The sequence below is a fragment of the Rhinolophus sinicus genome, chromosome 16 (genome assembly GCF_057876585.1).
Source record: "Rhinolophus sinicus isolate RSI-liver-muscle chromosome 16, RSI-T2T, whole genome shotgun sequence".
Taxonomy (NCBI): Eukaryota; Metazoa; Chordata; class Mammalia; order Chiroptera; family Rhinolophidae; genus Rhinolophus; species Rhinolophus sinicus.
In genome coordinates this window covers 10,747,372-10,774,783 of record NC_142516.1, presented here as the reverse complement: position 1 = coordinate 10,774,783, position 27,412 = coordinate 10,747,372, and the positions used below count along the sequence as shown (strand labels likewise).

General features: G+C 36.6%; 2 protein-coding genes across 5 annotated transcripts in view; both read left to right on the top strand.

Moving 5' to 3' along the window:
• The window catches only part of RABGAP1 (RAB GTPase activating protein 1), a 146,695-nt gene that overhangs the window by 76,523 nt on the left and 42,760 nt on the right, over nucleotides 1-27,412 (top strand). The window lies entirely within an intron of this gene.
• Nucleotides 12,045-13,378, top strand: GPR21 (G protein-coupled receptor 21). The gene has a single exon (XM_019728512.3). It carries the CDS (start codon nucleotides 12,180-12,182, stop codon nucleotides 13,227-13,229), a length of 1,050 nt encoding a protein of 349 aa, XP_019584071.1. The 5' UTR covers nucleotides 12,045-12,179; the 3' UTR covers nucleotides 13,230-13,378.

The window sequence follows — 27,412 nt, the reverse complement described above, 5'->3', positions numbered from 1 at the left end:
ATCTGATATACTTGATTAATGTTTTATATATGCTGATGTCATGTGCTTTATATTTCACATAAACCTTTTATTATGCCAGAACCTAGCTAGAACCTAAAAAGATTTCTAATAGATGTGTGTATTAGTTTAACTTGCTGGTAGATGATCATAAAAAAATACAAATTATTTAGCCATCATAATATGGAGTACTTTGTTTTATATTATAGTGTTATCTAATATAAGTTGGTATTGCTTTTCTGTCTTCCTGGAAATAATAATTATCGTTGTATGGGAATGCTAATTAACATTTTTTAATTTGTTCTGAATTTTTTTTGAGGGGATAAACTATAAATTTTTAAAAAATTTATTTTAACAGTGAGCTATAATTTACATAGGCTAAAACACAATTTTAAAGTGTACAGCTTGATGATATTTTACATATAAATACACTGCTGTGACCACTACCAAGAGGAAGAACATATTCACCACCCAAAAAGTTACTTTTGCTCCTTTCTGGTCACAACCACCCCTGCTCTGCTCCAGAAGAACCATAATTCTGAGTTCTCTCTCCCTAGATTCGTTTTGATTGGTCTTGACCTTCATTTAAAGGCAGTCAGTCATATGTACTTGTTTGTATCTGACTTCTTTGGCTCATCCATTTTGGGAGTGTTTATCAGTAGTGGCTCTTTTTTTCTTTCTTTGTTTTTGTTTTTTTAATTGTTGAGCGTGTTCCATTGCATCAGTAAACCACACTTTAATCTGCTGTTATAGGTGTTTGTGGGGCTCCCCCCCCCCCCCAGTTTTAGCTATTATGAATAAAGCTGCTATGAACATTCTTGCATATAGGAGGTGCTATGGTCTGAATGTTTCTGTCCCTTGAAATTCATATGTTGAAACCTAACCTCCAAGGTGATGATATTAGGAGGTGGGGCCTGTGGGAGGTGGTTAGACAGGGACTAGTGGCCTTTATAAAAGAGGCTCCAGAAAGATCCCTGGTCCCTTCCACCATGTGGGGACACAGGAAGAAGTCAGCAGTCTGCAGCCCAGAAGAGGGCCTCACGAGAGCCCAGCCCTGCTGGCACCCTGATCTTGGACTTGCAGCCCCCAGAGCTGTGAGCAGTAAATTCCTGCTGTTTGTACTCATAAGCCACCAGGTTTGTGGTTTTTGTTACAGCAGCCCACATAGACTAAGCAGGATTTCTACATACTGTTTGTTATACATATGCAGACAATAATATTTATATATGTATATATTACTAATTTTTGGAAGTTATTTATTCTGTACTTGGGTTCTTTGCCAGATACGTGCTTTGTGTTCTGAAATTTCACATAGTACCTTGGAGACTTTTTTGTCTTTTTGTTTTTTGCTTAGTTTCTTCAAAGACTAAATTTAAAGTAAGAAAGAGTGACTTGATTTATAGAGTGAAGGTCAAAAACAATTAACTTGCAAACCTGATGAATGCCTGTGTCATCATCTTAACTTTAATTGTCAAGCCTGTCTTGCGAAAAGTATATGTTGGAATTACATATACATGTGGCTTTTGTAATGTAGGGACAAATGACCTTTCAGTAATATAAAATACATAGATTAATATATTTTTTAAGGTGTTCCTTATTTGTTATAAGCAATGGCATTTGGAGGCACTCTTTCTCCCTGGTTTTTTTCTTTCTTTCTTTCTTTCTTTTTTTTTTTTTTTTTAAGAGTTTTTTGGGGAAGGGGAACAGGACTTTATTGGGGAACAGTGTGTACTTCAGGACTTTTTTATTTTTTCCAAGTCAAGTTGTTGTCCTTTCAGTCTTAGTTGTGGAGGGTGCCATTCAGCTTCAAGCTGTTGTCCTTTCAGTCTTAGTTGTGGAGGGCGCAGCTCAGCTCCAGGTCCAGTTGCCGTTGTTAGTTGCAGGCAGCGCAGCCCACCATCCCTTGTGGGATTCGAGGAATCGAACAGGCAACCTTGTGGTTGAGATCCCACTGTCCCATGTGGGAATCGAACTGGCGGCCTTTGGAGTTAGGAGCACGGAGCTCCAACTGCCTGAGCCACCAGGCCGGCTCCTTTCCCTGTTTTTTTTTTAAGGGAAAATTTTTTAGACTGTTCGTCTCAAGAGGGACAAAATATAACAATAACTGTCCTTTTCTGGGGGAAAAAAATATAACAATAACTGCTCTTTTCTGAGTACACATATATCATGCTGTACTAAGCACTTTATGTCCATTATCTCATTAATCCTAAGAAAATCCTTGTAAGGTGGTAATTACTGTTTCTGTTTTAGAAATGAAGAAACAGGTTCAGTGAAGCTTAATAATGTGCTTACAGTGACTCAGCTAGTAAATAAATGACAGACAGGATTTGAACTCAGGACCGGCTCCAAATCTGATTTGTTTCTATTGCCCTCCCTATTTGTTTGTCCTTGAACATGAATAAAAATTTCTTTTTACAGATACATACTCATATAGAATTTCATGTAAACAGGTGATTATATACTTATTTATTTGTTTTTAAATGTAGTCTTTTATTCATCCGTTCTTCTATCAGTAGCCATTTACTTTGTTTCCAGTTTTCAGTCTCTAATTGTGTTTTACTAAACATCCTTATAGGTATTCTAAATGTTTTACTTCCATGAAGAGTCTCAGAAGTGTGATTGCTAGATCAAAGGGTAGCATGTTTTTTAAACTGGCTATTTAATTTACATATTTAATTTACTTATATCCTGTTTGCTTATCTAAAAGGCTGTAACAGTTCACAGTTCCACCAGCAATGTAGGAAATTACGTGTTGACCCATATTCCAAACAGTATTAATTATCACTGTGTTTAATTTTTGCTACCAATGGATGTGATTCCCACATAGCGTTAGTTTGCATTTTCCTGACTACCAGTAAATTTGAATGGTTTGCTCTTCTGTGAATTACCTCTTCATATTCTTTGTACCTTTTTCTATTAAGTTTTTTAAAGATGTCCTTTCTAAACACTGTGTGTATATATATATAGTACAATAATCCTTTGTATGTTCATTATAAATACCTTTCTAAAATTTTAATTTTCTTACTGACTTATTATAATTTTCTTATTTCCTGCCATACAAAATGTTTTCAATTATTATGTAGAAAATTGTGTCTTGGTTAAGGTCTCTCTTACCTCTACATTTAGTAAATCTAGTTTCCAAGATTTTCTTGCAAGATTTTTATTGTATGTGTTGAGTTTTTACATTTTTAATCCATCTGGAATTTATTTTTGTGCCTAGCATATAGTGGTGGTCCCGTTTTACTTTCTCCCAGATGGAGAACCAGTCATGCTACTCCTATTTCTCTGTTGAATAGAACTGCCATCTCTGTTACATCTTAAATTCTCATATATACTGGGATTGACTTCTAGATTGTTCTGTTGATTGATCTGTTTGTGTATTTTTATACCAGTACTGTTTTGGTTAAAGTGGCTTTGAGTTATGTTCTAATATGTGGTAAAGCAAGTCTTTTTTCACTCTTTTTTATTTCATATTTTTCTTATCTATTTTTGCATATTTAATCTTCCATATAAACCTTAAAGTTATTTTCTCCATCCATACCACCACAACCACCCTATAAGGTTATATAAAGATTCTAATTTGAATCACATTTAATTTACATATTAATTTGGGGTATAAGTTACATCATTATAATATTTTTTCATCGAAGAATATGCTGTGTCTTTCCACTTGTTCAAATCTTATTTTATTATGTCTGTTAGACTTCAAGTTATGTCTTGTGCCTCTTCTTTTTATTTCTGAGAATTATCTTAGAATATCCTTGCTATAGGAAATGGAATACTTTTTTTTTTTCAGTTTCCATTTCTAGGTGCTAATTGCTACGATAGAGAATAGACATTGACTTTTAAAAAATTCTCTGTCCATCTACCTCTTGAAATTTTGATTAGTCCTTGTAAGTTTATACTAGTATCTTGATTTTCAGGTACACATTAAAATTAAAATCAGCAAAAAACAGTTTTCATTTCTATTTTCACTGTTTGTGCAGTCTGCTAAATTTTTTTGGTTTTGGTTTTGTATTTGATAGGAGCATTATACAGTGTTAAATGATGATGGTTATAACTAGCGTCCTATCATTGAGTTCCTAAGTTTAATTAAAATAGCTTTCGTTTTTCAATCTTTTGGAAAGCATGCGCTTCTTTTTCTTGTTGTTTTTGGTAAATAATTTTTATGTAAGTGATTTTTCTTTTATCTCTGGCTTTGGGGTTTTATTAAGAATATACTGAATTTTATCAAGAGCTTTTTCAGCACTTAATAAATATGATTTTCATTTGTTGATAGAGGAGGATACATAATCTATCAACATGTGATAGACTTCTTGATATTGAATTACCGTTGGCTTCATGGAATAAATTTCTACAGACCAACTACTCCTGGGTTCTTTGTTCTCTGTTCTTCCTGGTCTTTGACCACGGGCTCCTCAATCCTGTTCTCTAGATAGAATGTGTCAGACAGAGAATGCAGGGGGAAGAAACCCTAATAAGTAATCCACAGGGACTCCCGTGGCCTCTCTTACTCCCCATTCTGACGAATCAAATAAATTGGAGTTCAGAATGGAGGGAAAATAAGGCACAAATTCTCCAATTTCCAGAATCATCCTCTGGCCATCCTTTCTTTTGGTTATTTTACCTCTTTTATGTCAGTGACTTTTGTGTTTCTTTTATTTATTTTGCTTTTCAGTAACATTACATCAAAATTGCTTCCTTAATGAATCATTTTAATAATGAGAGAATAATGAAATAGCAACATATTCTGATGATTCCCTTTCCCTCCATTCAATCAGCCTTGTGTTTTCTGAAAACACAAGGCTGATTGAACATATTTGCATTGTTTTTTATAGTGGTTTAAGTGATAAACTTCAGTGATAAGATTCTTTTGCCATGTATTTCAAGCTTTTATACAGAATCTAAACTACACCACATAACCAATATTTACATTTCTAATTGCCCGAGGGATGCATGCCTTGGAGACCCAACCACATTTTTTTCAGTTGGAAAAATAAATACCTAATTATAATTTCCTTATTACACAGATAATTTTGTTTTTAATTAAAAATACCTCTCTGGTAGATTTGGTAATAGTTAAGGATTCAGTAATATTTAATAATGAGAACCTGCCTCTAGAGACCAAACAAAAAGGGGGTCAATTTAGCAAAAAGAATACTGGCCATGTAGTTAGGAAGCCTGAGTGCTAGTTTCATGTCTGCCATTAGTTTCTGTGACCTCAGATGAGGTTCACTATTCCTGACTTATTCTGTAAAACGAGGTTCCTTTAAGCTTTCTCATTCTGGAAAATTAGATAGTGTATTTGAGTTCTGCCCCCTAAAATAGCCCATGATTCTACTTTTTCACAACTGAGTACTCTTGCTGTCAGATTGTCTAAGAAAATAGGTTGTGAGTGGACTTTTAGAACTATATTGTCTGCTTCCAAATGGCAATTACTATAGTAGGTCTGCTGCAGATTGAATGTTTGTGTATCCCGCCCCAAATTCATATGTTACAATCCCACTCTCCCAATATGATGGTATTTGGAGATGAGACCTTTGGAAGGTGTAGGTCAAGAGGGCTGAGCCCTCATGAATTAAATTAGTATCCTTATGAAAAAGATCCCAGAGAGTTCTCTTACCCCTTTCACCATGTAAGGACACAGTGAAAGACGGCTGTGGGTCCTCACCAGACACTGAATCTGCCAACACCTTGATCTTGGACTTCCCAGACTCCAGAACTGTGAGAGATAAGTTTCTGTTGTCTATAAACCGTTCAGTCTATGGTATTTTTCTTATACCAGCCCAAAATGGACAAGGTTCCTTCGAATTGTTATTTGTGAATATAATTTTAAGTACCCATAGCCTATCTCTGTAAAGTCGCGTTCCCACTAGTGCGTTTCTGTAAGTCATATCTGTTCAGGGAGTTCTAAAGTTTTCCTGAATTAGAAGACTGGAAATGTGTTAGGTTTGGTCATATTAAAATTGCTGATGTTTGACAATTTTTGGTCTATAATAGGCAATTTCATGTACCTCAACCTACTAATTATAGGTGAATTAAAGTGGTCATACTGTGGTTTCACTTGAAAGATTTTAATATCTGAAAGCAGAATTGCTTGTTTTATTAAGGTATTTATTTGGTCGATCAGAAATACCTTTGAAAGTCAGCTTTGTACCAGTGTTGTGCTAGGTCTCATGGATATGCTTACGAGTAGAAAGCACCTGTTCCCTGCCTGGCTTGGGGGCAGTCTGCATGCAGTCTAATGAGGGAAGTAGGCAATTAACTAACCATTTACAATAAAGTTTCATGAGAGCTGTAGAAGAGAAAAGACATATTGCTGTGTGGCAAATGGCAAGAAGGACTTCTCATCAAAGGGTTCAAAAATGTATCTGTTCAGAAATTGTCCAGGAAGCAGGGATTGTTGGGGTAGGATGGCGTTCTTCATGGCGTGCGTGATGTTACGTCAGAGGGAAAAGCATGTGCTCAGGGGTGAGAAAGAGCGTGGCAATTTCATTGTGTGTGAAAGGAAGTAAGGCCAGAGAAAGTGGGGAGGACCAGATCTCAGAAAGCTTAAATAAGGTATATTTAAGATTTCAGGCCTTAGAATGTCATTGATGCATTTTAAGCAGGCAAATCACGTATTCCAGCTTGGAAGGCAGTGAGCAAAGTGGTATAGAGTGTCCATCCAAAGGCAGATGGTCTTGATTCAAATCCTAGCTCTACTTTATTCAAGCCATTGACATTGGGTAATTTAACGTCAGATTTGTGTTTCTTTATGTGTAAAATGGGGTAAAGGTACCTTATTTGTTAGAGTGGGTGGAATTAACTTAGATAATGTGCATTGTTTAAGTATGAATGACTGCTTAGTTGTTATTTGTAGCATCTTGATTAGTTTTAGAAGCATCGTTCTGGTTAATGGAGTTAGAATGGAATAAGATTAATCACAGTGAAACCTGTTAGAAATTCAGGCAAGAGGTGATGGTGACTTGGGTTGAAATAGTGGCAGAAGGGATAAAGAAAGAGATACTATTTGAGAGAAATTTCAGAGTAAAGCCCTTGTCACTTGGTAATTGAATGAATATGGTAGGTGAGGGAGAGGGAAGAATAAAAGATGAGTCAAAGAACCTCAAATTGGTTTTGGAATGATGTTGCTATAAATACATTCCCATCACCTGCCCTAAAATAATGCTAGTTAAATCAACACTCAAAGCTCACTTTTACTAAATAATAAGTGACAGAGAATGCTCAGAAGTGAATCTTACGAATCTGAAGAACTGAAATTGACCCTTTGTCATGTATAATATAGTTAATCCACTGAATAGGGAGACAGATAAACATAATTTGATGTCTTTTCCCTTTTTTATTTCATGTTTCCTTTCTCTTTCTGCCTTATTTCCTTTTTAGTTCTGTCATTGTGTTAATTTTTTAGTATTGGTTGAACCATATGTGTAAAAGTTGCCATTTCTGTAAATTAGAAAGTATTTAACCAGAAAAGCAATGGTTAAACACTGGCAATTTCACGTTTCATCCAGTTGCATTTTTATTCTCTAAGAATTTTCTTTCTTTTTTTTTTTTTTGGAAAGAGTAGGTTTTATTCCAAAATGCCAGCATTAGGGGACTCCCTGTCACAAAGACTGCCTTCCATTCTCTAAGAATTTTTAACTGAGGCTCTGAGGGTTCATTTTGAGTTAAATTGAGTACCAATGACTGTATGAAGGAATGTTGCTGTGATGGCATAAGGACAAGTGGAACTGAGCCCCATTAGGTGACTTAACCTGCTGTCATCCATTCAGTGGATGATGAGAGAATATCTTGTGGCCAGTTTTTTATTTTGTTAGCTTAACCCAAAGGGACGTATTTTATAATATTTTGGCTGGTTTTTAAAAACCTGATTAAATAATACATAGAAATAGTACATAGAATTTGGCAAATTCATAAAACATAGAAAGCCATAAAAAAGAAAATAAAAAATCACTTGTAATCCCACTATCCAGTGAAAAGTAGTTGAATTTTAATGTATTTCCTTCCAGTCATATATACACATATATACAGAAATAGTACTTTGTCTTTACTTAAAAAATAAATAAATACATAAATAAATAAATAAATAAATAAAATATATATGTGTATATATATATGTATGTATATCGTGAGACTTCATTATTTTATAAAGGAAATGGATGTATAGGTTTTTGTGAGGGCGTAAATTTATTGTCTCCCCCATGTCATTAATAATTTGTCTCTTCTGAAGAAAATGCTTTTAAGCTTTTTTTTCTATTAGGGAATATTGGGGAACAGTGTGTTTCTCCAGGGCCCATCAACTCCAAGTCGTTGTCCTTCAATCTAGTTGAGTCCGGTCACTGTTTTCAATCTTTAGTTGCCGGGGGCACAGCCCACCATCCCAGGCGGGAATTGAACTGGCAAACTTGTTGAGAGCTCGCGCTCTAACCAACTGAGCCCATCTGGCCGCCCCTCCAGAAGCTCAGTGGCAGCTCATTGTCTTTAATCTAGTTGTGGAAGGTGTAGCTCACTGGCCCACGTGGGAATTGAACCGGCAGCCCTATTGTTCAGAGCTCCTGCTCTAACTAACTGAGCCATCTGGCCACCCCAAGAAAAATGTTTTTTCTTTAATCCAAAACAAAACATTTAACTCTTGACTGACTTGATAAAGTGTGGCTATCAGCCTATTTTTTAAAAAAGTTTCCTATATGAATATTTTGGTCACAGCTCCAAGAGTGGTTTTATTGAAATAGAAACAAAGTTGGAAGAACTATTGTGCTAATGATAGTAAATGTAACAACTTGCATTTTTATTGCATTTTTATTACATTTTAATTATTTCAAGTTATCAGCCAATGTAATGTGTTTTAATCAACATAGCTGTTTTGTTTTCTTATGAGAAACCTGAGGTGTACAGATGAGTTACACGCCCCAATTCTCAAGGAGTTGGAAAAGCCTGGACTCCTGACTTTGGCGAATGCTTTTTCCACTTACTGAAATAATCACTCTCAGAAATCATTTCTTTTTTTTCAGTTCAATATTTACTAAGCACTCAAAAAATGGGAATTCAAAAATAAAGTCTATGCAAACGTATAGAATAGTGAGTAACGTGGTTTGGCTGGAGGACAAGGTGTGTGGGGGGCTATGGAATAGTGGTACCGGAGTGGAAAGGCAATAGGGAGCCATAGACTTCTCCTACAGTGGAGTACCATGCAGAATAAAGTCCGTGCTACTGGTACTCAGTCAGGCAGAAACGGATTAGAAAGTGAATAAGCCAAGCCGATATTGAATGATGGCCTAAAGTAAGGTATTCAAAACTGAAAGAGGAAGTGAATTTGAGAGCTGCTGTAGAAATAGGTTCCCAGGACTTTGTGACTAAGAACAGTACATCGAGGGAGAGTGGTCAAGATGATTCCTAAGTTTCTTTCCTGAGTGCCTGGGGAAATGTTGGGAAAAACAAGAGAGGTTTATTTGGTGGGGAAAATGTGTTTACTTTTGGGTGCGGTGGTTGAAGTCTCTACAGGACATCCAGGTCGAAGATGTGGGACCAGCAGGCAAATTGTAGCTGGAAAGGGGAGCTCATGAGTGAAGTCAGGGCTGGAGACCCAGGCCGACTAATTTGTGTAGAGGGAGTAATTGAGGCCATATCATCAGTACCTTCACTGGGATAGCCTCCGTGTACTAGAGGAATGCGTGACAGTAAAATATCTAAATAACTGTTGTATGCCTTAGAACTGGGCAGTCACAAATAAGAGAGGGCACTTTAGGATTCAGAGGAGCCCAGCCTCAAGCAATGCAACATGGTTGGTAGGAAAACAGGTTGTTTTAAGTGTATGAGAAGAAAGTGAGTAAAGTTGTATCCTCCCTATGTGCTAAGTATTGCTAAGCCTTTTGTACACACTGTCTTCTCTATTTCTTAATAACCTCATGAAATCGGCAGTATGACCCTCATTTCACAGATGGTGAAACTAGGGCTGAGAGAGGCTAAGTAATTTTAGAGCAAGGATTTGAATCACATGGGAGTTCAATGCCATGGGTCTTTGTACTGTGCCACACTTGGCTGTTTTCCAGTAATACCTGTCAAATATGGCTATCAAACTTATGCTCAATAGGTTTTTGAGTTTCTTGCCGTTGTGTAATGAACATAGTGCTTCAGATCTTAAAATGCAGTTAATGGAATTCTGATTATGGGTGGCCCTTTGCCTGCAATGAGAAAGCATGTGTATGAAACAAATAAAAATCAAAAGTTGGATCACATAACATATATCTCCACCCAGGTTTGTAGACATTCTAGAATGCTTACAAATACCAGCATTTGTTTATTTTCTTTTACTCTACTGGATCGGGGGAACTTTATTTAGAAGGATGAATTGAGAGTCCAATGACACCTGGAGGAAAAGATAACTGAAAATACACTTTTTCTAATTAGCTGAAAATTGTCATCATTTATGGCATTACCAGAAGAGCAGACAGTATTATCCCAGTTTGCATTGTTATAAGTAGGCACAAACAAGATTGTGTATTCTGAGATACAGTCAAGCATGGTGCAAATGGGCACCTTTACTTTTCCATCTTTTGTTTATAAGTTTGCTTCTCAGCAAACTAGAAACAAGAAGTGGCGTCTCAAAAGTATAGGGTAGTATCAAATACCGAAGCAATGTAATTCCTCTTTTCTGTGTGTGTACTATTTCTGCAGTATTCAAAATTGATGAGATTTTCTTTATATTTCTCTCGAAAAACTGATTTTTAAGTTTGCTTTGCTATTTTGGTCATCTTTTTTAATATTGGCCGATATCCAATGGATCATGAGAGAAAATTAATGCTGAATATTTAGCCTTTCTAGCTAGAACTTCTTGTGCGGCTGAATTCCAATTCCTCAGTTGCCATGCATTGTTAACATTGTTCTTTGTTCCTTGGGAAAATGCTACAAGAAAATAGGAATTTACTTTCACCATTACCCCTCTGGCAGTGTGTTTCAATCTAATTCCTAGCTGGCACTCTGTCCCAGTTACTACCCCTTCTCCTTACTAGCAGTCTGAATTCTTAAAAAGGGGATTCCAGACAGACGAGGAAACAGCTTTCAAACACTGCACTGCAGGCGTATTAAGTTATTCCCCTACTGTGCAGTCTGGAAGTCGGGGAGTGCCTCTCTGTGATGAATTCTAATGAGCTACTAAGGGTGCCAGAGTGTGTGCACGCACAGGCGTTTTCTTTCCCCTCCCCCTGCGTCTTCCTTTTCCCAAGCCCCCTCGCCTCCCTGTTGCCCCTCCTACTCCTTTATCCCCTCCCTCTGTGTCTCGGTTCTGCAGTAAACGGGGCTGAGGCACATTCCTGCTTTGCAAGCCTTTCTGTTAAGGATGGTCTGTGGCTTTTGTTTGGATTGCAGCATGCAGAATTACAGGTAACACTCTGAAATTTAGCTAGACAGACAAATGCTGTTGAAATGTTTTCAGAGGCAAAATATTACGTGGGAATCGATGAAGAAAATAAGTTATTTTAGCTAATTTTATTAGTAGTAATTATGGTAAAATGTTTTCAGAAATGCTATAAGCAGATTCCTTTTCTACCCCAAAGGCTCCAGTGAAAGGAAAAGAGGGGTCGATTGATCTGACTGTGATTGATTTTGTTTATTTTGATCATGAAAGCTTGCTGGTGCTGTGCCGCCTCTGTAGAGTAAGGACCAGTTTTGTGGGGTGCTACTGAGGGGAGCCATGAATAGTTGTACTGAGTGGGCTGGGATGGAGCGGCAGGAGTGATAGCAGCCTGAGCTAGCCAGAGTCTTTGATTCTTGCATTGGGATGCAGAATATAAAACGCTCTCTCCTTTTCTTCTATCAGCTGTTCAGAGGAGACTCATTACTGCTGCAGCTCCTAATCCTCCTCCCTTCTCCTCTGCCCCTGCCCCTACCCTCACTGGCCTGAAGACCTTGTGCCCAGAGTTTGACTTGCTTCCCTGGCGCTATGTGTCTGGTAAACTTGACACTATGGCCGTGTCTGGGACTGGCTATACAACTGCTGCTGGCTCTGCCTCTTCCAAGGAAGTAAAGGGGGATTGCGCTGCAGGCAACGCACCAGAGCAGCAGCATCGCGAGCCTGGGCGTTATTACAAACAGAGCTGACCGCAATGACAGCCGCTGCTCCTTTGAACTGTTGGCAGCAGCCAAGCGGCAGCATGAAGTGAGAGATCACTCCTGAGCTCAAGATGAACTCCACCTTGGATGGTAATCAGAGCAGCCGCCCTTTTTGCCTCTTGGCATTTGGCTATTCAGAAACTGTCGATTTTTGCCTTTTGGAAGTGTTGATTATTGTCTTTCTGACTGTATTGATTATTTCTGGCAACATCATCGTGATTTTTGTGTTTCACTGTGCACCTTTGTTAAACCACCACACTACAAGTTATTTTATCCAGACTATGGCATATGCTGACCTCTTGGTTGGGGTCAGCTGCCTGGTCCCTTCCTTATCACTCCTCCACTACCCCCTCCCAGTGGAGGAGTCCTTGACTTGCCAGGTGTTTGGTTTTGTAGTATCAGTTCTGAAGAGTGTCTCCATGACCTCTCTGGCCTGTATCAGCATCGATAGATACATTGCCATCACCAAACCTTTAACCTATAACACCCTGGTCACACCCTGGAGACTACGCCTGTGTATTTTCCTGATTTGGCTGTATTCCGCCTTGGTCTTCCTGCCTTCCTTTTTCCACTGGGGCAAACCTGGATATCATGGAGATGTGTTTCGGTGGTGTGCGGAGGCCTGGCACACCAACCCCCACTTCACCCTGTTCATCGTCATGATGTCATATGCCCCCGCAGCCCTCATTGTCTGCTTCACCTACTTCAACATCTTCCGCATCTGTCAGCAGCACACAAAGGAAATCAGCGAAAGGCAAGCCCGGTTCAGCAGCCAGAGTGGGGAGACTGGGGAGGTGCAGGCCTGTCCCGATAAGCGCTACGCCATGGTCCTATTCCGGATCACTAGTGTGTTTTATATCCTGTGGTTGCCATACATCATCTACTTCTTGTTGGAGAGCTCCACTGGCCACAGCAACCGCTTCGCATCCTTCTTGACCACCTGGCTTGCTATTAGTAACAGTTTCTGCAACTGTGTCATTTATAGTCTCTCCAACAGTGTCTTCCAAAGGGGACTGAAACGTCTCTCGGGGGCCATGTGTATTTCTTGTGCAAGTGAGACCATAACTAAGGACCCATACACAGTTAGGAGCAAAGGCCCCCCTAATGGATGCCATGTCTGAAGTGGTTCAGATACTGGGTCAGAGTGTGTGTGTGTGTGTGTGTGTGTGTGTGTGTGTGTGTGTGTCCGTCCGTGTGTCCGTCCTTTTTATCTCTGTATTCCTGTTCACTAGAAAATCTGGAACAAAATAATTGACTCTAAGCAATAGCAAACAAATGACCCATCCAAAAAGCCTTCTAAGTTTGCAGAAATGATTTTCTAAGAAGAGCTTTTGAATCAGAAGAATCGGGACCATGAAGATAAATTGCTCTTGGTTCCAATTTTTGTAATGTCATGGAAATGACTACAGTTCTCAGATTTAAAATGAATAAAGCCATATCCAACACCTCTCTCCAGCTGGCATGACTGAACCTGAGTGTGAAAAGCGTCAGCATTTTAAAAAGTCATCGTTTTCTTGTTGCTTTTCTGGGTTCTTTCCAGTTGTGTGGGCTTCATATGCAATTGATTTAACAGGGAGGATTAAAATACAGTGATGAATTAATTAACAGGGTTTTTAAATTTTATTTATGTATGCCAAAGTGTAACTGCACAGCAAGTTTCAGCACTGTCATTTAGGAAACCAAATGTTTTATGTCTTATTCTCTTGAGAGAAGTCTCAATACAGTGAATAATGTGGACACTTAAAACATTAATTTTAGAATTTTGCAATGAACCATGATACAAAAGTACAGTCTAATATTATACAATTTATGAAAAACCAAGCTACTTTTTGTGCTATGTTTCATGGAGATTTAAAGAAATGTGTGCATAGAAAGTGATTCTGTTACAGTATTTTTCCCCGTGCCTTTGTGTATGTGTGTGTTGAGAATATTTGAATTGAGACAGATTTCTCTTTTACAGCAAAATGTACACTTAACTAGTTCATTTTTAAAATAGAGATTAAGATGTTCTCTTGTGGTTAAATGGAATTAACTAATAAAATAGCAACTAATTCTTTTTAAAAGCATTCTTTTAGTTAGTGTTAAGGAATCCACATTTGGATGAGAAAAGGAAAAATTCTAATTTATCTGTATCTCTACTATTGCTGTTCTCTTTCTGGGAAAAATCCTTTGGCATACAGTTCTTTCCTTAATAGTTTTGTTTTTTCTTTTAAGCGTAAGTACTAGCAAAATCTGTAGGATTTTGTTATTTATTCTGTAGAATTATTGAGAATGCCGTGTATTTGTAGTAGTGATGTTTTGTTCTTAAAAGTGTTTATCTTTTGAGCAAGAGGTTTATTTTTCTAAAAGGAGAGGATTTCTCAGCAGCTTCAGGCCTGAGCGTATTTCCTCTACTTGTCTACTGGTTTTAATGTTTTGGAAGTCTTCAGGGGACTTACAAGGTCTCTGCCTTTGGCTAAATGTAATCTGAACGCGACAGTGATGTTCAGTGAGATGAAAGACACCAAAGGGACGTGGGTGAAAGTGTTTTTTTTAGTCCAGGAAAGGACGTGGGTATTTATAAAATAGACAGGTATGCTTTGGTTTTCCATCACAATATTAGAAAACTTCCTACCCCTTTTAAAATAAAGGGCAGATTTACGATTTTAGGTTTGAGATATCGATTTGATGTTAACCTCAAATGTGTTATATTTAAACTTTGTTTTAAGTGAGTAAGTAATATATGAAATTTACACGTAAGATTCTGAGTTCTTCCCCAAAAGTCGCTTGCTCTTTATATTAATATTTAGTGCTAGAAAATTTGATTCTAAGCCGTTTCAAAATTTAGGCTTCATTTTGAAATTGTAAGTTATATTAGTGGTGTCTTTAATTGCTGTTGCAAGTGGGAAACCTTTTCTGTTGGATTCTGGAAAACCAGTTGTACACAATTTCCCTTTTATTTAAGTGGCAAAATTTTTTTTTCATGTAGGAGCATGTAACTTGTTCAAATTTGCAGTTTGCTTGAGATTTTTTAGTTTAGCAAATATGGGACTCTTAAACACTTAATTTTAATAGAAAATTTGTGTTAAATCAGTAGATTTTTACTTTTGGAGAGCTGAGCCCTTCTAATTTTTCCCTCCAATAGGGTTCCATCTTGTGAAAATAGAGAAAATTTCTGTTTAATTTCCTGGAAATGGCTACAAGCTGTCTTTTAGTAACTGGAAAGACAATTCTTTTAATATGAACTTTTGTGAATAGATTTGTACATTTTTGTCCTAATACCAAATTTAGATGTCATTTAATGTATTTTTTTCATATTAGAATCTCTATCAGTGACTCAGTCTAAACCTGAAATAGAAACTAAGTAGATACAGTAATTTAAAGAAAAATAAAGTTCCCCAACCCCTTGCCAACTGATACTTGCTTAATATCATATGTCTTTCCAGTTTATCTTGTTTTCATTGGACTGTATAAACTCTAAGGTTTCTTCCAGGTATCAGTTCTCTTCTCACATTCATTGTCTGTAGTGTGTGTGTGTGTGTGTGTGTGTGTGTGTGTGTGTGTGTGTGTTGGGGGAAAGGAGACATTCTTGGATGCAAATCAAACAATATTCTGTGGCTGGGGGGTAGTTTCTATGTGATACATGTGGAGAGTTTGTTTAAGTAACCTTTCATCTTGGCACATTTAATACAACATTTGATGACGTTTGGGTTAAATACCAATCTAACTAGTTCAGAATGAGAAAAAAGTATATTTTTAGATTCAATTACTTTGGGCGTTGGCAAGACGGCACATTTAACTTTATATGGTATATGACTGATATCAGAGGAAGCATAAGCTTTTGGTGATTGTGGTGAAATTATTTCATAGTACATTTTAACATAAGACTAATACTAATTGTTATATTTATAAATTAGTTGTATTTTTATACAATGATTTATTTCAGTGGAGTTGTATTTTTTTCGTTTTGTTTTTAGAGCAGAAAAACAATTAACAAAAAAACAAGTGCTCCACTTGAATGAAAGAACTATCTTACACCTGAATGGATATTTGAATTTTTCATGGACCTATTCACTCACCCTAAATTCCATTTTGGAAAGGGTTTTCTTTAAGCTTTATTGCTGGATAAATTCATTTTTTGAGCCTTTCTTACTGGCTTTTCCTTTTTACTTGAATAATTTTTTAAGGATTTTAAGGATTGGGAAAACTTGAATTTTTGTGCTATGAATGCATTGTCCACCTCTTTGAACTTGAAAATAAAGCAACAGGGTTACAGACTCTCAGGTAATAGAGTGGTTTCTGGGAGCTTTCTAAGCTTTTCAGGTTTGATTTAAAAATCTGCACAGTGGTGTTGTAGGAAATGTTTTAATTTCACTATGTGTGTTTGTATCATAAAAGATGTGTTAAATAAATTATTGGCAAACCAGAATTTATTGTTATATGAGCAGATTTGGGGAAGTTTAAGGATGGAAGAATTGTGGCACTATGAGATTTTTTTAAAGTCTTCATAAATCAGTTTATGTGTTGATTTTTGCATAATTTTTCCATTTCAGGTTGAAGGAAAACTCTTATATATTAAATGTACATATTAATATATTTTTCAGACCTCGGGAATATTCTAGACATTTTTTACACTGTAAGTCATTTGGCTCTTCTTCACAATTTGGGAGACAAAAGGATGTCACAATATGATTCAAATGAACTTTGAACTGAGAATCAGAAAATCTAGGTTACTGTTACTAATTAGTTTTTTTATTCCTTCTTTTGTAATATTAACAGTCAGCCAGAGATTACTGGTCTTTTGAGAAAGTCTTCTCACATAAAATATAGAGCCCAGAACAAAAGAAATCAGAGGAAACAGAAACAGTGCAAATCACTGAAGGAAACTTCCCAAAAAAAAACAAACAAAACCCAACATTTTCAGAGATTTTGCATCCAAAACCGTAGGTGTCCGAATAGAAACTTTTAAATTGACCCGTGTGACCTTGTATAACTGGTAAAATAAATTAGACTGAACCAACACAAATTTAAAAATAATTTGACCCACTGACCCCCAGCTGACCCTGCACTCCTCAGCTTTCACCCTCACCACTTCCCCATTCTTCTTTTAGTCTTCCTGTGATTCCTTTCTTCACTGTCTCTTCTCTTTTCCTTTATTTCTTCTTTCCCAGGTTTCACTGTGGTTGTTTAAAAAAAGAGAGTAGAATGCCATAGGTGGGGGGGGAAAAAAAAAAAAAAAAAACTCAGAAAGATAATAAGAGCTCTTGAAATTTAAAGTATAATCAGACACTTTTTTAACCAGAAAAGTTAGAAGATAAAATTGAAGTAGGCCAGGTAGTAAAACAAAAGACAGTAAAGTAGATAAAAAGCAAGACAATTAGAGGCCCAATCAAGGAGGCCCAATACTCAACTAGGTATGATTTTCAGAAACAGAGTAGAGAAAAAGAAAGGAGGAAATTCTAAAAGAAGTATCACAAGAAAAATTTCCAGAACCCCAAAGGGTATGAGTTTGTTTTTATAATGGAAAAGACCAGCTTAATGTAATAAAAAGATTTTGACAACAAATTGTTATAAAATTTCACAACACTGGAGATAAAGAAAAATCCTAAAAGCTTTTTGGTCTGGAGTAGGGATGGGAGAGTGGAAACACACTAAGTTCCCACTGAATAGCATTGGACTTTCCTTCTCATTAAAGGAAGATAATGACGAGTAACTTCAAAATTTTACAAAGTGATTTTTAACCTAGAACTTTATGGCCAGTCAAGCTTTTCATTCAAGTGTGAGGATAAAATAAATCCATATTGAGATATGCAGGGTCTCAAATATTTACCTGCCTTAAATACTTTCTCAGGAAGTTACTGAAGGGGTATGTTTCCATAGAATGAGGGATGAAATCAAGAAAGAGGAAGATACAGAACCCAGACAGGCACTCCAACACAGGAGAGAGGTGAAGAGAATTCCCACGGTGATAGGGAAGGAAAAGCCTAGTAGAAAATCGGATGCGCAGCAGACTTAGAGAGCACCTCGTCCTGATGGAAGCCCAAGGAAAGGGGCACTGAGAGTTACATCTTCAGGAAAAAATAATTGGGAGGAATTTACAATTCTGTTTGGTCTGTAGGGAAAGAATTGATGACAGATACATAGCATACGGAGTGAAAAAAAAATTAGGCAATTAGTACCTTCAGAAAAAAAAGGAAACTTAAAAAAAGGGAAATCTAATCATGATATACAATGTGATTCAGTTATGAACAGTATTGGTTTAACTCAAATTTAGCAAAATTATGTTGAGAATCATGATGGGCAGGGAAGTATGGGGGTGGGGGCATTGAGGTTGGGGACTGTCACAGAGCTATAGTCTCATCTCCCATACTAGATGTCTGAAAAAATAATAACAATTTAAGGATTTTGTTCAGAAATATGAAGAACAAACAAACAGCTGAAAAATGAAAAGGTTGCCCCTGGGGAGGGGGAGCAGGGGGCAGGGTGGGAGAAGTAAGAGATCTGCTGTTTTTCATTGTAAAGTTTTGCACTGCTCGACCTTTACGTAGATGTATTAGTTTTTATGAAAAGCATAGACCACATTTAGGAAAACGCACATAAATATCAGCAGAAGTAGAAGGAAACCAGGGAGAATAGATTTAGAACATGTTACTGAAGTAGAAAATGAGAGCATAATAGCTCTGTGTTACCTATGGCCCTGTACACGAGCAGTTTCCTATTCATTCCATTTTATCCTCCTACGAAAACAGGCAAAGGGGATATTATCCCTCTTTTACAGTTGTGGAAACCGAGTTTTGGGGCTGCAAGACTTTTTTGATTCCTAATTCAATATGTCGCTATGCCTTGTAGGTTATCTATTTGGATCTTTTTAGATTTTTAAATTTTGGTTTTTTTACCAAGAGAAGATAGCAGATACCGGAAAGCATCTTCTTTGACATCATAGGAAGGAATACATGAAAGCAAGCAAACAAGCGTGTGTGTGTGTGTGTGTGTGTGTGTGTGTGTGTGTGTGTGAAGTGTCTAATGAGTATGCCTGGACTAGTATACAAGTACCTACAATATAAGACCTAGCATTATGATATCACGAGAGGAATGCAAAGTACTGTGTGGTAGTCAGAGGTAAGGAGATGTGTGTGAGGTCAGTTTCCTTAGAAAGCAGTATACGAGATGGGCTAGGCCCTGGGTAGAGTAGGATTTCTACTGCCTTATCTCCGTCCTCCTCCTTGAATGAGGTTGACATAAAGTATCCAGCGAGACAGAATTAACGAAACCCAAAGGATCAATAGACAAAAGACCCTAATAAAGTAACCTACAATTATCAAATAATATATGACATGAGAAAGCCCTTTGCAAAGTAAAAAGCACATCTTTATGTTAAATTACCATGACTATAGTCACTTAATGAAAGATTTATTGGTTTGTTACCCAAAGATTGTTGTTGACTTTGAACAAAAAGAAACTACAAGAGTCTTTTCAAAGTAAAACTTTAAATTCTGTGTCTGTTAGCTTTCAACAAATACTTGTTGAAGTGAATTAGTAGGACAGTATTTTGGGAGGAAAGCAAAAGTTGCAGCATTGAACAGTATGATTTATTTCTGACATTTCTTCCAGAAAGACTGGGGAAACCCCCATTGCCAAAGCCATTTATTTATAGCTAAACCAAAAAAAAAAAAGAAAAGAAAGAAAAAAGGCATTTGTGGGTCTCTGTCTTCATTGCCCCTGGGGAGCAGAATCTGACTCAAAAGACTTTTTCATTTTTAAAATTTCTCCTTCTTCAGGACATAATATTTGTCAGGATCAAAACCATTACTATTTAGATTTTGGTAACATCATGTATTGTTAGCATCATCGTACTACGGATGTGTATTGTAGCCTACAGAGCACTGGAAATAAAGTTAAAACAAAATGAGGTCCTACTCCAGGCCATTTATCAGGTAACGTCAATCTGTCTGAACTTCAGAAGGATACTTGTCTTTAAGTGAAGATGACACCAACATTACAGGCATTGGTTCAAGACCAGATGCATGTTACACTAATAGTAAAGCTCTTTACATTGTTACTGGGATTACTTTATACGCTTGGATCACATTTTTCCTGAGGTAAAGAGGAAGGTAGTGAAAAGAGCATGGATTTTGGCATCTCTGGTCGTTGGTTTTTTATTCTGTGAAATGATTTCACTCCCTTGTTAGAAAATTAGATACTGTCACATCTTCAGAGTGTAAAATTTTGCATGGTGGCACCATAGACTCTGTAAAAGATTGCTGCTATTATTTCTTTGTCACACAGAAATCAGTTTCCCAGTGACTGTAGGGCCTGCCGCAAGTCGGCATATAGCCCCAGACGAAAGGCCCTGGGTGAATGTGGGTAGCTCGGTGGGCTCCTGCCTCTATGAAGATACTGGTGTTTTATGTAATTCGTCCTGCTTTTATAGATGTTCTGCAGGAGGATTAGTCCCATACAATTCTCAGACATTAAGATGCATATATTTAGGTGTACTTCATCAAGAAACAAGTCATTGAGGCTTAGAGTAAGAGCTTTAGCAGGTTAGCGGTGGACAGGAAATTTGGGACTGAAGTAATAAAGAGGTATCACCTTAGCTGAACTTTAAAAGTGAGTTGTATTAGGAAAAAAATAAAATTGTAGCAAAGGGTGTTCTAAGTTTCAAAGGCCTGATTAAAAGAGGGGCCATTTTTAATCTTAAGGTATGAAGAAACCATATAATATGCAGTAGTTCTTGAGAGGCAGACAGACCTGGGTTTGAATCACTTTACCAGCTGTGAGACCTAGAGCAAGGTTCATAATCCCGCTTAGCCTTTGTTTTCTTAACCAGTCACATGATTTTGTACAAATATTGCAAAGATTAAATGAGCTAGTGCACATGACGCTCTTAAGCACATGCTTGGCACTCTAAGCGTTCAGCACGTTAGCTGGTGCTGCATCTTCCTGGCGAGTAGGGCAGCATGGTGAGCCAGAGATGTCCAGGGGAGGAATGATGGAGAGGAAGGTCAAGAAGATAGAGTGGAGCTACCTGGTCTGAAATAAATGCTAAGGGATTTAATTCTAATTAGGAATTGGAGATGGACTTACAATTTTTGAGTAGGTGAATGACATAAATATAGAATCTCGAAGTGACAGAGCTAGATGATCCCTTAAAGGTCGTAATCTGACTCCTCCTTTCACAAATGGGGACAGGAAGACCCAGAGTAGGGACTAAGTTAGTCTGTCATAGAATTAGGGCTAGAGTCCGGGTCTTAGACTCCCTTAGACTCAGTCATGCCACCAAAGTAAGTCCAAAGCGTTGTTCAGCATTTGTCAGGTGCTTAGAAAATGGGAATTTCCAGCAGGTTTGGGAAAAAGAAAAGTGTTCAGATTTTGGTGTGTATTAAATAAAATAAGTAAAAATAGCCTTTCCTTTGGTACTTTGAACCAAATAAGTTAAGATTTGCAAAATCTTAGAAAGCTCTCTTGATCACTGACAGCACCTCAGAAATGTTTGTTAGGGAGAGTAAAAGTACATGAAATGGGTGGTCCCACCTTCATTGGTATTTGTAGTATTTGTGCTCCTAGTGAGTCAGAGGTTAAAGCTTTTGCATTAAAAAATTGAAGCTCACTGCTTGTCCTGTACCTTTTTAAAGTTGCTGTTTCCTGAGAATTTTAAAAAGGAAAACATAAAAATAATTGAATTCTAGGAAGCCTCTTACTAGCTGTATAGTAAGGCATTACTGCATAGGTACTAACAAACTTTGGTTGGTATTATACCTGTGTGTTAATAATTTTTTAAGTTTTTACGTTGATAGAAAAATATCGACGTAATTACAATTTTATCCATTAATGATGAAATAAGATAGCTTTTAAATATTTGTTTCTTGATAATTGTTTCTGAAGATGAGTTCTTTAGTAGAAAAATTAAAATCCCAAACATTTTTCTTTTATATTGGGGCTCATGGATACATAATTTTTGCCTGAAAGTTATATAAAAATATATAACTGAAATAAATGTTGAGACCCAGAATAAATATACACACACAAACACACACACACATATATAAATATATGTACATATAAATATATAAATGTGTGTGTATATATCTATATTTATCTATATATATCTATATATATGTAGTCTGTGAATGTATATATGAATGCAGACCTCTTACAGAATTCTAAATGCAATTCAACAATTAACACAGATTCTTATTTAACTGTTGTAAGAGCAGGGAACTCTATAGAGTTGTAAAGTCATTTTTTAATATAGCCATTTTACAGCAACTATATATGTTTGGTACTTAATAGGTACATTTAAATCTCTGACTTAAGACTTATTTTCGTAAGAAACTAACTTTGTAAAGTAAATCAGTATTTTAAACATTATAAAACATAAACGTTTTGTTAAAAAATCATGATTTGATGGATTTGGTTATATAAAAATGTAGCATGAGGAATGTGGGTCTTGATCATTACTGTGTGTGGTGTATTATGAGATTGATTTTGAGATTTTGTTTTTAGCATATATAATGCTTTATGCAATTTTTAAGCAAATAATATAAGTCAAACAGTAATTGTATTAAGCTGTACTGAGGGCATTTGATACTCAGTTTTGCTCAATAATGCAAAAATACAATAGAAATAAATATTTGTAAGTCATCACAGTTATCAGAAACATTTGTTTGGAATACGACTTTCTGTATAATAATTTTGTGCCTTCTAATTTAGCTGACTCATAAATTATCTCCCCTACCACGTTTTTACTCAAAATAACACTTTTAGTGTTCACTTTTGTCAGGTAACAGTTCTTGAGTATTTCCTGCTCCTTTGGCCTCTCCACGATGGATTACTGTAAAGGCAAATCAACAATAGCAACGCAGGAAAAGGTTGACAGTGCAGTTAGCATTTATGCCTTATCTATACATGATTTGGCCAAACATTGAATAATTTTCCTGTGGGAAACTTGAGCCCTAAAAGGAAGTGAGCATAGCTAAAAGGCCGCATGTCACATGGGACTTAGATTTATTTTTAGAATGGCACTATAATGCCATATTTGGATTGAAATGTGATAGCATTACACTATTTTGCTAAAGAGCTGTCTTTTCTGAAGAAGTCATCTAGTTTTCTATTACATTTGTATGCTATAGATTCAACATACTGTGTATGTAGCTGTTAGCTCATGCAGTGCTAAAGCATATGTGAAAGTTACAGGCTTACTTGACAAATGTTTCTGGAGCCTGCTTTTTGAGTCTGCTTTCTGTAATAAAGATTCTTTGACAGTTCATTGATTATAGTACATAGTCGTCATGTTTGGAGTAAGTTGTTTTCTTTTTTTGGAAGGCAAAAAAGAGAGTAAATAAGGATTAGTACCAGTGGGGGTTGGTATAGTTACTTGATCGTCTTGAAATAGAAGAGCTCTTTACTAAATGAGGCAATGATGGGAGAGAAACCCAGATGAATTTTGCCTCTGAGAAATGATTAAAAATATATATATAATTTGCGAAGGTATTTCATACTGAATTCTATCTACAGTGTTTTGGTTAGTGTGGTTCATAGGTTAAAAAAACATATTGCACCATTTGTATTTTATATCAGTTTTTTTCTGCTGCCTGATTTATCTTCTTCATAATTTCATTTGGGTAAGATGAATTATGATGTTGGTAAAATACAATGGATTTCTGAGTTGCATACTATCTAAAATTGCCGATCCCCAACAGGGCACTAAGTTCCAAAACATAGGAAAATCTGCCAAATACACATTTTGTCCCTTGGCCACTCTCCCAAGGTTGGAAACATGCCACCATCATAAATTTCAAGTCTGATGGGAAAGAGCTACCACTTATGGATAGGCCTTATGCTACCTGCTTTCCATTTAGTACCTTATTTGCTTCTCATAAACTCTGTGAGGCAGGGACCCCATGTAGACCTTACCGACAGGGATGTGAAGGCTCAGACTAGTTAAGGCTTTTGTCCAAGGTCACACGGTGAAGTGGAGGGGCAGTATTCAGAGACAGAACCGCCTGAGCCCACAGCTAGCGTTCTGTGCGTCACATTGTGTGATCTAGGTAGAGCACCTAAATTCTGTCTTCTCCATTCTTTGCCGGAAGTCCAACTCCAGTTTTCACATTGTTGTGGCCAGAGTCTGAAATGCCTTCAGTGACTTCCATGTTTATGTGAATCTATTCCAGTTTGCTCTCTGTTTGACATGTTGGAGCATGTGTTTGATGTGTTTGGAATGGAAATTTTAAAACATTAATTACTGAATACCTACACAATATTTCATTTATCTAAATATGTTAAAGATCAATTTCTAGTCTCTTTGGTTCAGCTTTTGACGTCTTTTGTTAAGCGTTATTTAGTGACGTTTTACTGGAATTACAATTCTTGCCTCCAAGAGCAAATCACCAAGATAAATATACAAAGCAGTGTCTACCCACAAATCCCTGCTTTTGCATTGGTGTGGAAGAACAGCACCACAGATTGAAAGGAAACTGGTATGAAGAGCAGTGGTGCTAGTCACGTAGTAGGGACAAGTCAGAATATGTGTGCATAGGTACACGTTTTATGTTCTTGGAATCTGAATTTAAGATAAAGATGTTTTTGCATTGTCAGTGGTAAGTGAACCCATCAATCAGATATTTATTTATAGAATTCTTGTTGATTAAACTATGAAATGAACTTGATAGGAGCTTTTTATACAAATGCACTGTACCTCATATTACTAAGGTATTGAGGTATTTCATTAGAATACTTATCATGCAACAAAATAAGAAAATGTAAATAAGAAAGAGATTTGGAAAACAGAGGTGGAACAGGAAGATAATACACAGATATACAGCCATGAGATCCTGTGTGGTTTGATTGGGCTGTGGATTTGGTTCTGAGCTTCCCGGAGGCCAAAAGAAAACGTTTAGTCATTGCATGGTCTGGGGGGGGGGGGAAATACCCATATTTGTTTAGGAAAAACAGAATTTCTGAAAGAGACACTGAGTCATATGGGAGCTGTCCTCACCTTCCTCACTATGCAATACAAGGTTTCAATAGCAGTTGTTTTTTTGTTTTGTTTTGTTTGTTTTGTTTTGTTTTTTAACAGAATCTCAAAACATTCCAACCCAGAATATTTAAAAGATTACTGATTATTGTTTTTATCTGAAATAATTAAGGTACATGTTGGAGGTCACCTAGCATTTACAGAAAATGCCTTTTCTTTGATTAATTTATAGGAGGGCCACATGTCAGATTTTTTTTCACTTGTTTTTAGGTTTGAGAGTATCATATATTTCTCTTGTCTACATGTCATTAGAGCCTTAGTGATTTCTGCTTTTTCATAAACACTGAACAGCTTTCATCCAAGGAAGCACTTTCTTTCATATGAGTAAAAAGAAAAGGCACATTTCAAAGTTTGGGTCATGTCAATTTTAGTTTATAAGAGTCTAGAAAACAAAACATTTTAAAAAGATATATGTATATAGGGAGTTATAAGTGCCACTGACTACTGGTAAGAGAATTTCTTCACTTTTATAATGTATTTATTTGAGTTAAGATTGTGGACTAGGAAGAAACCAGTTGCGTTCCAGTCTCATCTCCTCACTTTCTAGCCAAGTGATTTAACTTCTTTCATCATTAGTCAAATGGGAGAAATCCTAGAACCCAGCTCAGAGGGTTAAGATAGATAGATCTATGTGATCTGTCTGTATATAGGTGCTTAGAACAATGTTGCTTAATTATTTTTAAGTCTGTCAAAGTGAATTTGTCAAAATTACTTCTGACAAGCTGTAGCTGACTTTTTAAGAGCAAACTGTAACCAAAAGATTATTTCTATGAAGCATGTTTTAAAGATGGGGTACGGTATAATGGGTTAGAGTGGGGTTTTGGTGGTGTTTGTTTCATTCTGTTTTCTTCTTACGTGATGGCTTTTGAGAGAGAAATGTATAACATTTCAAATTAGATTTAAGAAGATCTAACTTTTTCTTCAGGCAGTAAGCTACTTTGGAAATAATAATCTTCCCTATGCTGGTTATTTCTCATGGCAGCCTTCCACTGCATATTCTTTGTTTAGGTACTTTCTTTTTCTTCCTGCCATTCTTAGCTTTCTATTTTTCAACTTGAGTTTACAAAGGGTGTGTATTCAAAGGGTTTCCGCCAGTTCCCAGTACCTTGTTAATCCTGAGAAGTTACCCAGTGGGCCAATTCTCACAGTAAGATATAAAAATAGTCGTCCAGAAAAATTACAGAATGTGGTACCACTGTGATTTGAACTAATGGACAACTTTCAAAACCAAGATGGGGAGAGGAAAACAGCACAAACATTATCATTTCCTTAGATTTTTCTCTGCACAAATTAATAGGAGGGCCTTATTAAACAGTAACAAAGCCTCACCATTGCTTTATCATATACACTAAAAAGAGCATAAGAATTGGGACCAAGAAAGAATCATCTAGAAATCAGTCTCATGAACAGAACCTACTTTTGATTTGTATTGAGTTTATACCCACAGTGTTCATTTCACCAGTTTCATTCCACAGATTCAGTCCAGCATTTGACTGATTGCCTAATAAGTGCAAATCATTACTGGTATGTGAACTTGGGTGGCTTAACCTCACTGAGCCTAAATTTCTGTATAGTAAGGAGGTGATACCTTTTTCTCTTTTAATAAACTTTATTTTTAAGAATAGTTTTAGATTTCCAGAAGTTTTAGATTTTCTGTGAAAATAGTACAATGTTTCCATATACCTTGCAAATGTTTTCTCTGTTGTTAGCATCTTACACTGATGTGGTACATTTGTTATAATTAATGAACCAATAGTGATACATTATTATTAACAGAAGTCAGAGCTTTATTTAGATTTTCTTGGTTGTTACCTAATGTCCCTTTTCCTTTTCAGATACCATCCAGAGTATTAGGGTCCTTTTGATTGTCATAGTTTTTTAGACTTTCCTTGTTTTTGATAACTTTGACAGTTTTAAGTCATGCTGGTCAGGTATTTTATAGAATGCCCCTCAGCTGGCATCTGTCTGATGTTTTCCTCACGAGGTATATGAGTTTGGGGGAAGAATACATAGGTAAAGTATTATTTTCATCACCTCATGTCAAGGGTACATACTGTCAACGTGATTACCACTGTTGATGACTTTGATTTATGGCTGAGGTCATGTTTGTCAGGTTTCTCCACTGTTACATGACTCTTTTTCCCACTTTCCATACTGTTCTCTTCCAAAGGAAGTCACTGTGTGTGGTCTTCACACAGGAGAGGGCTCCTTCCATGAGAGCAGGCTGTGTAATGAGATTTGTCTCCCCTCCCCCATTCATTGATTTATTTATTCAGTCATTTATTTATA

What these genes read in the sequence shown, in the direction of transcription:
- GPR21 (XM_019728512.3), top strand. Translation starts at nt 12,180, where the DNA reads ATGAACTCCACCTTGGATGGTAATCAGAGCAGCCGCCCTTTTTGCCTC.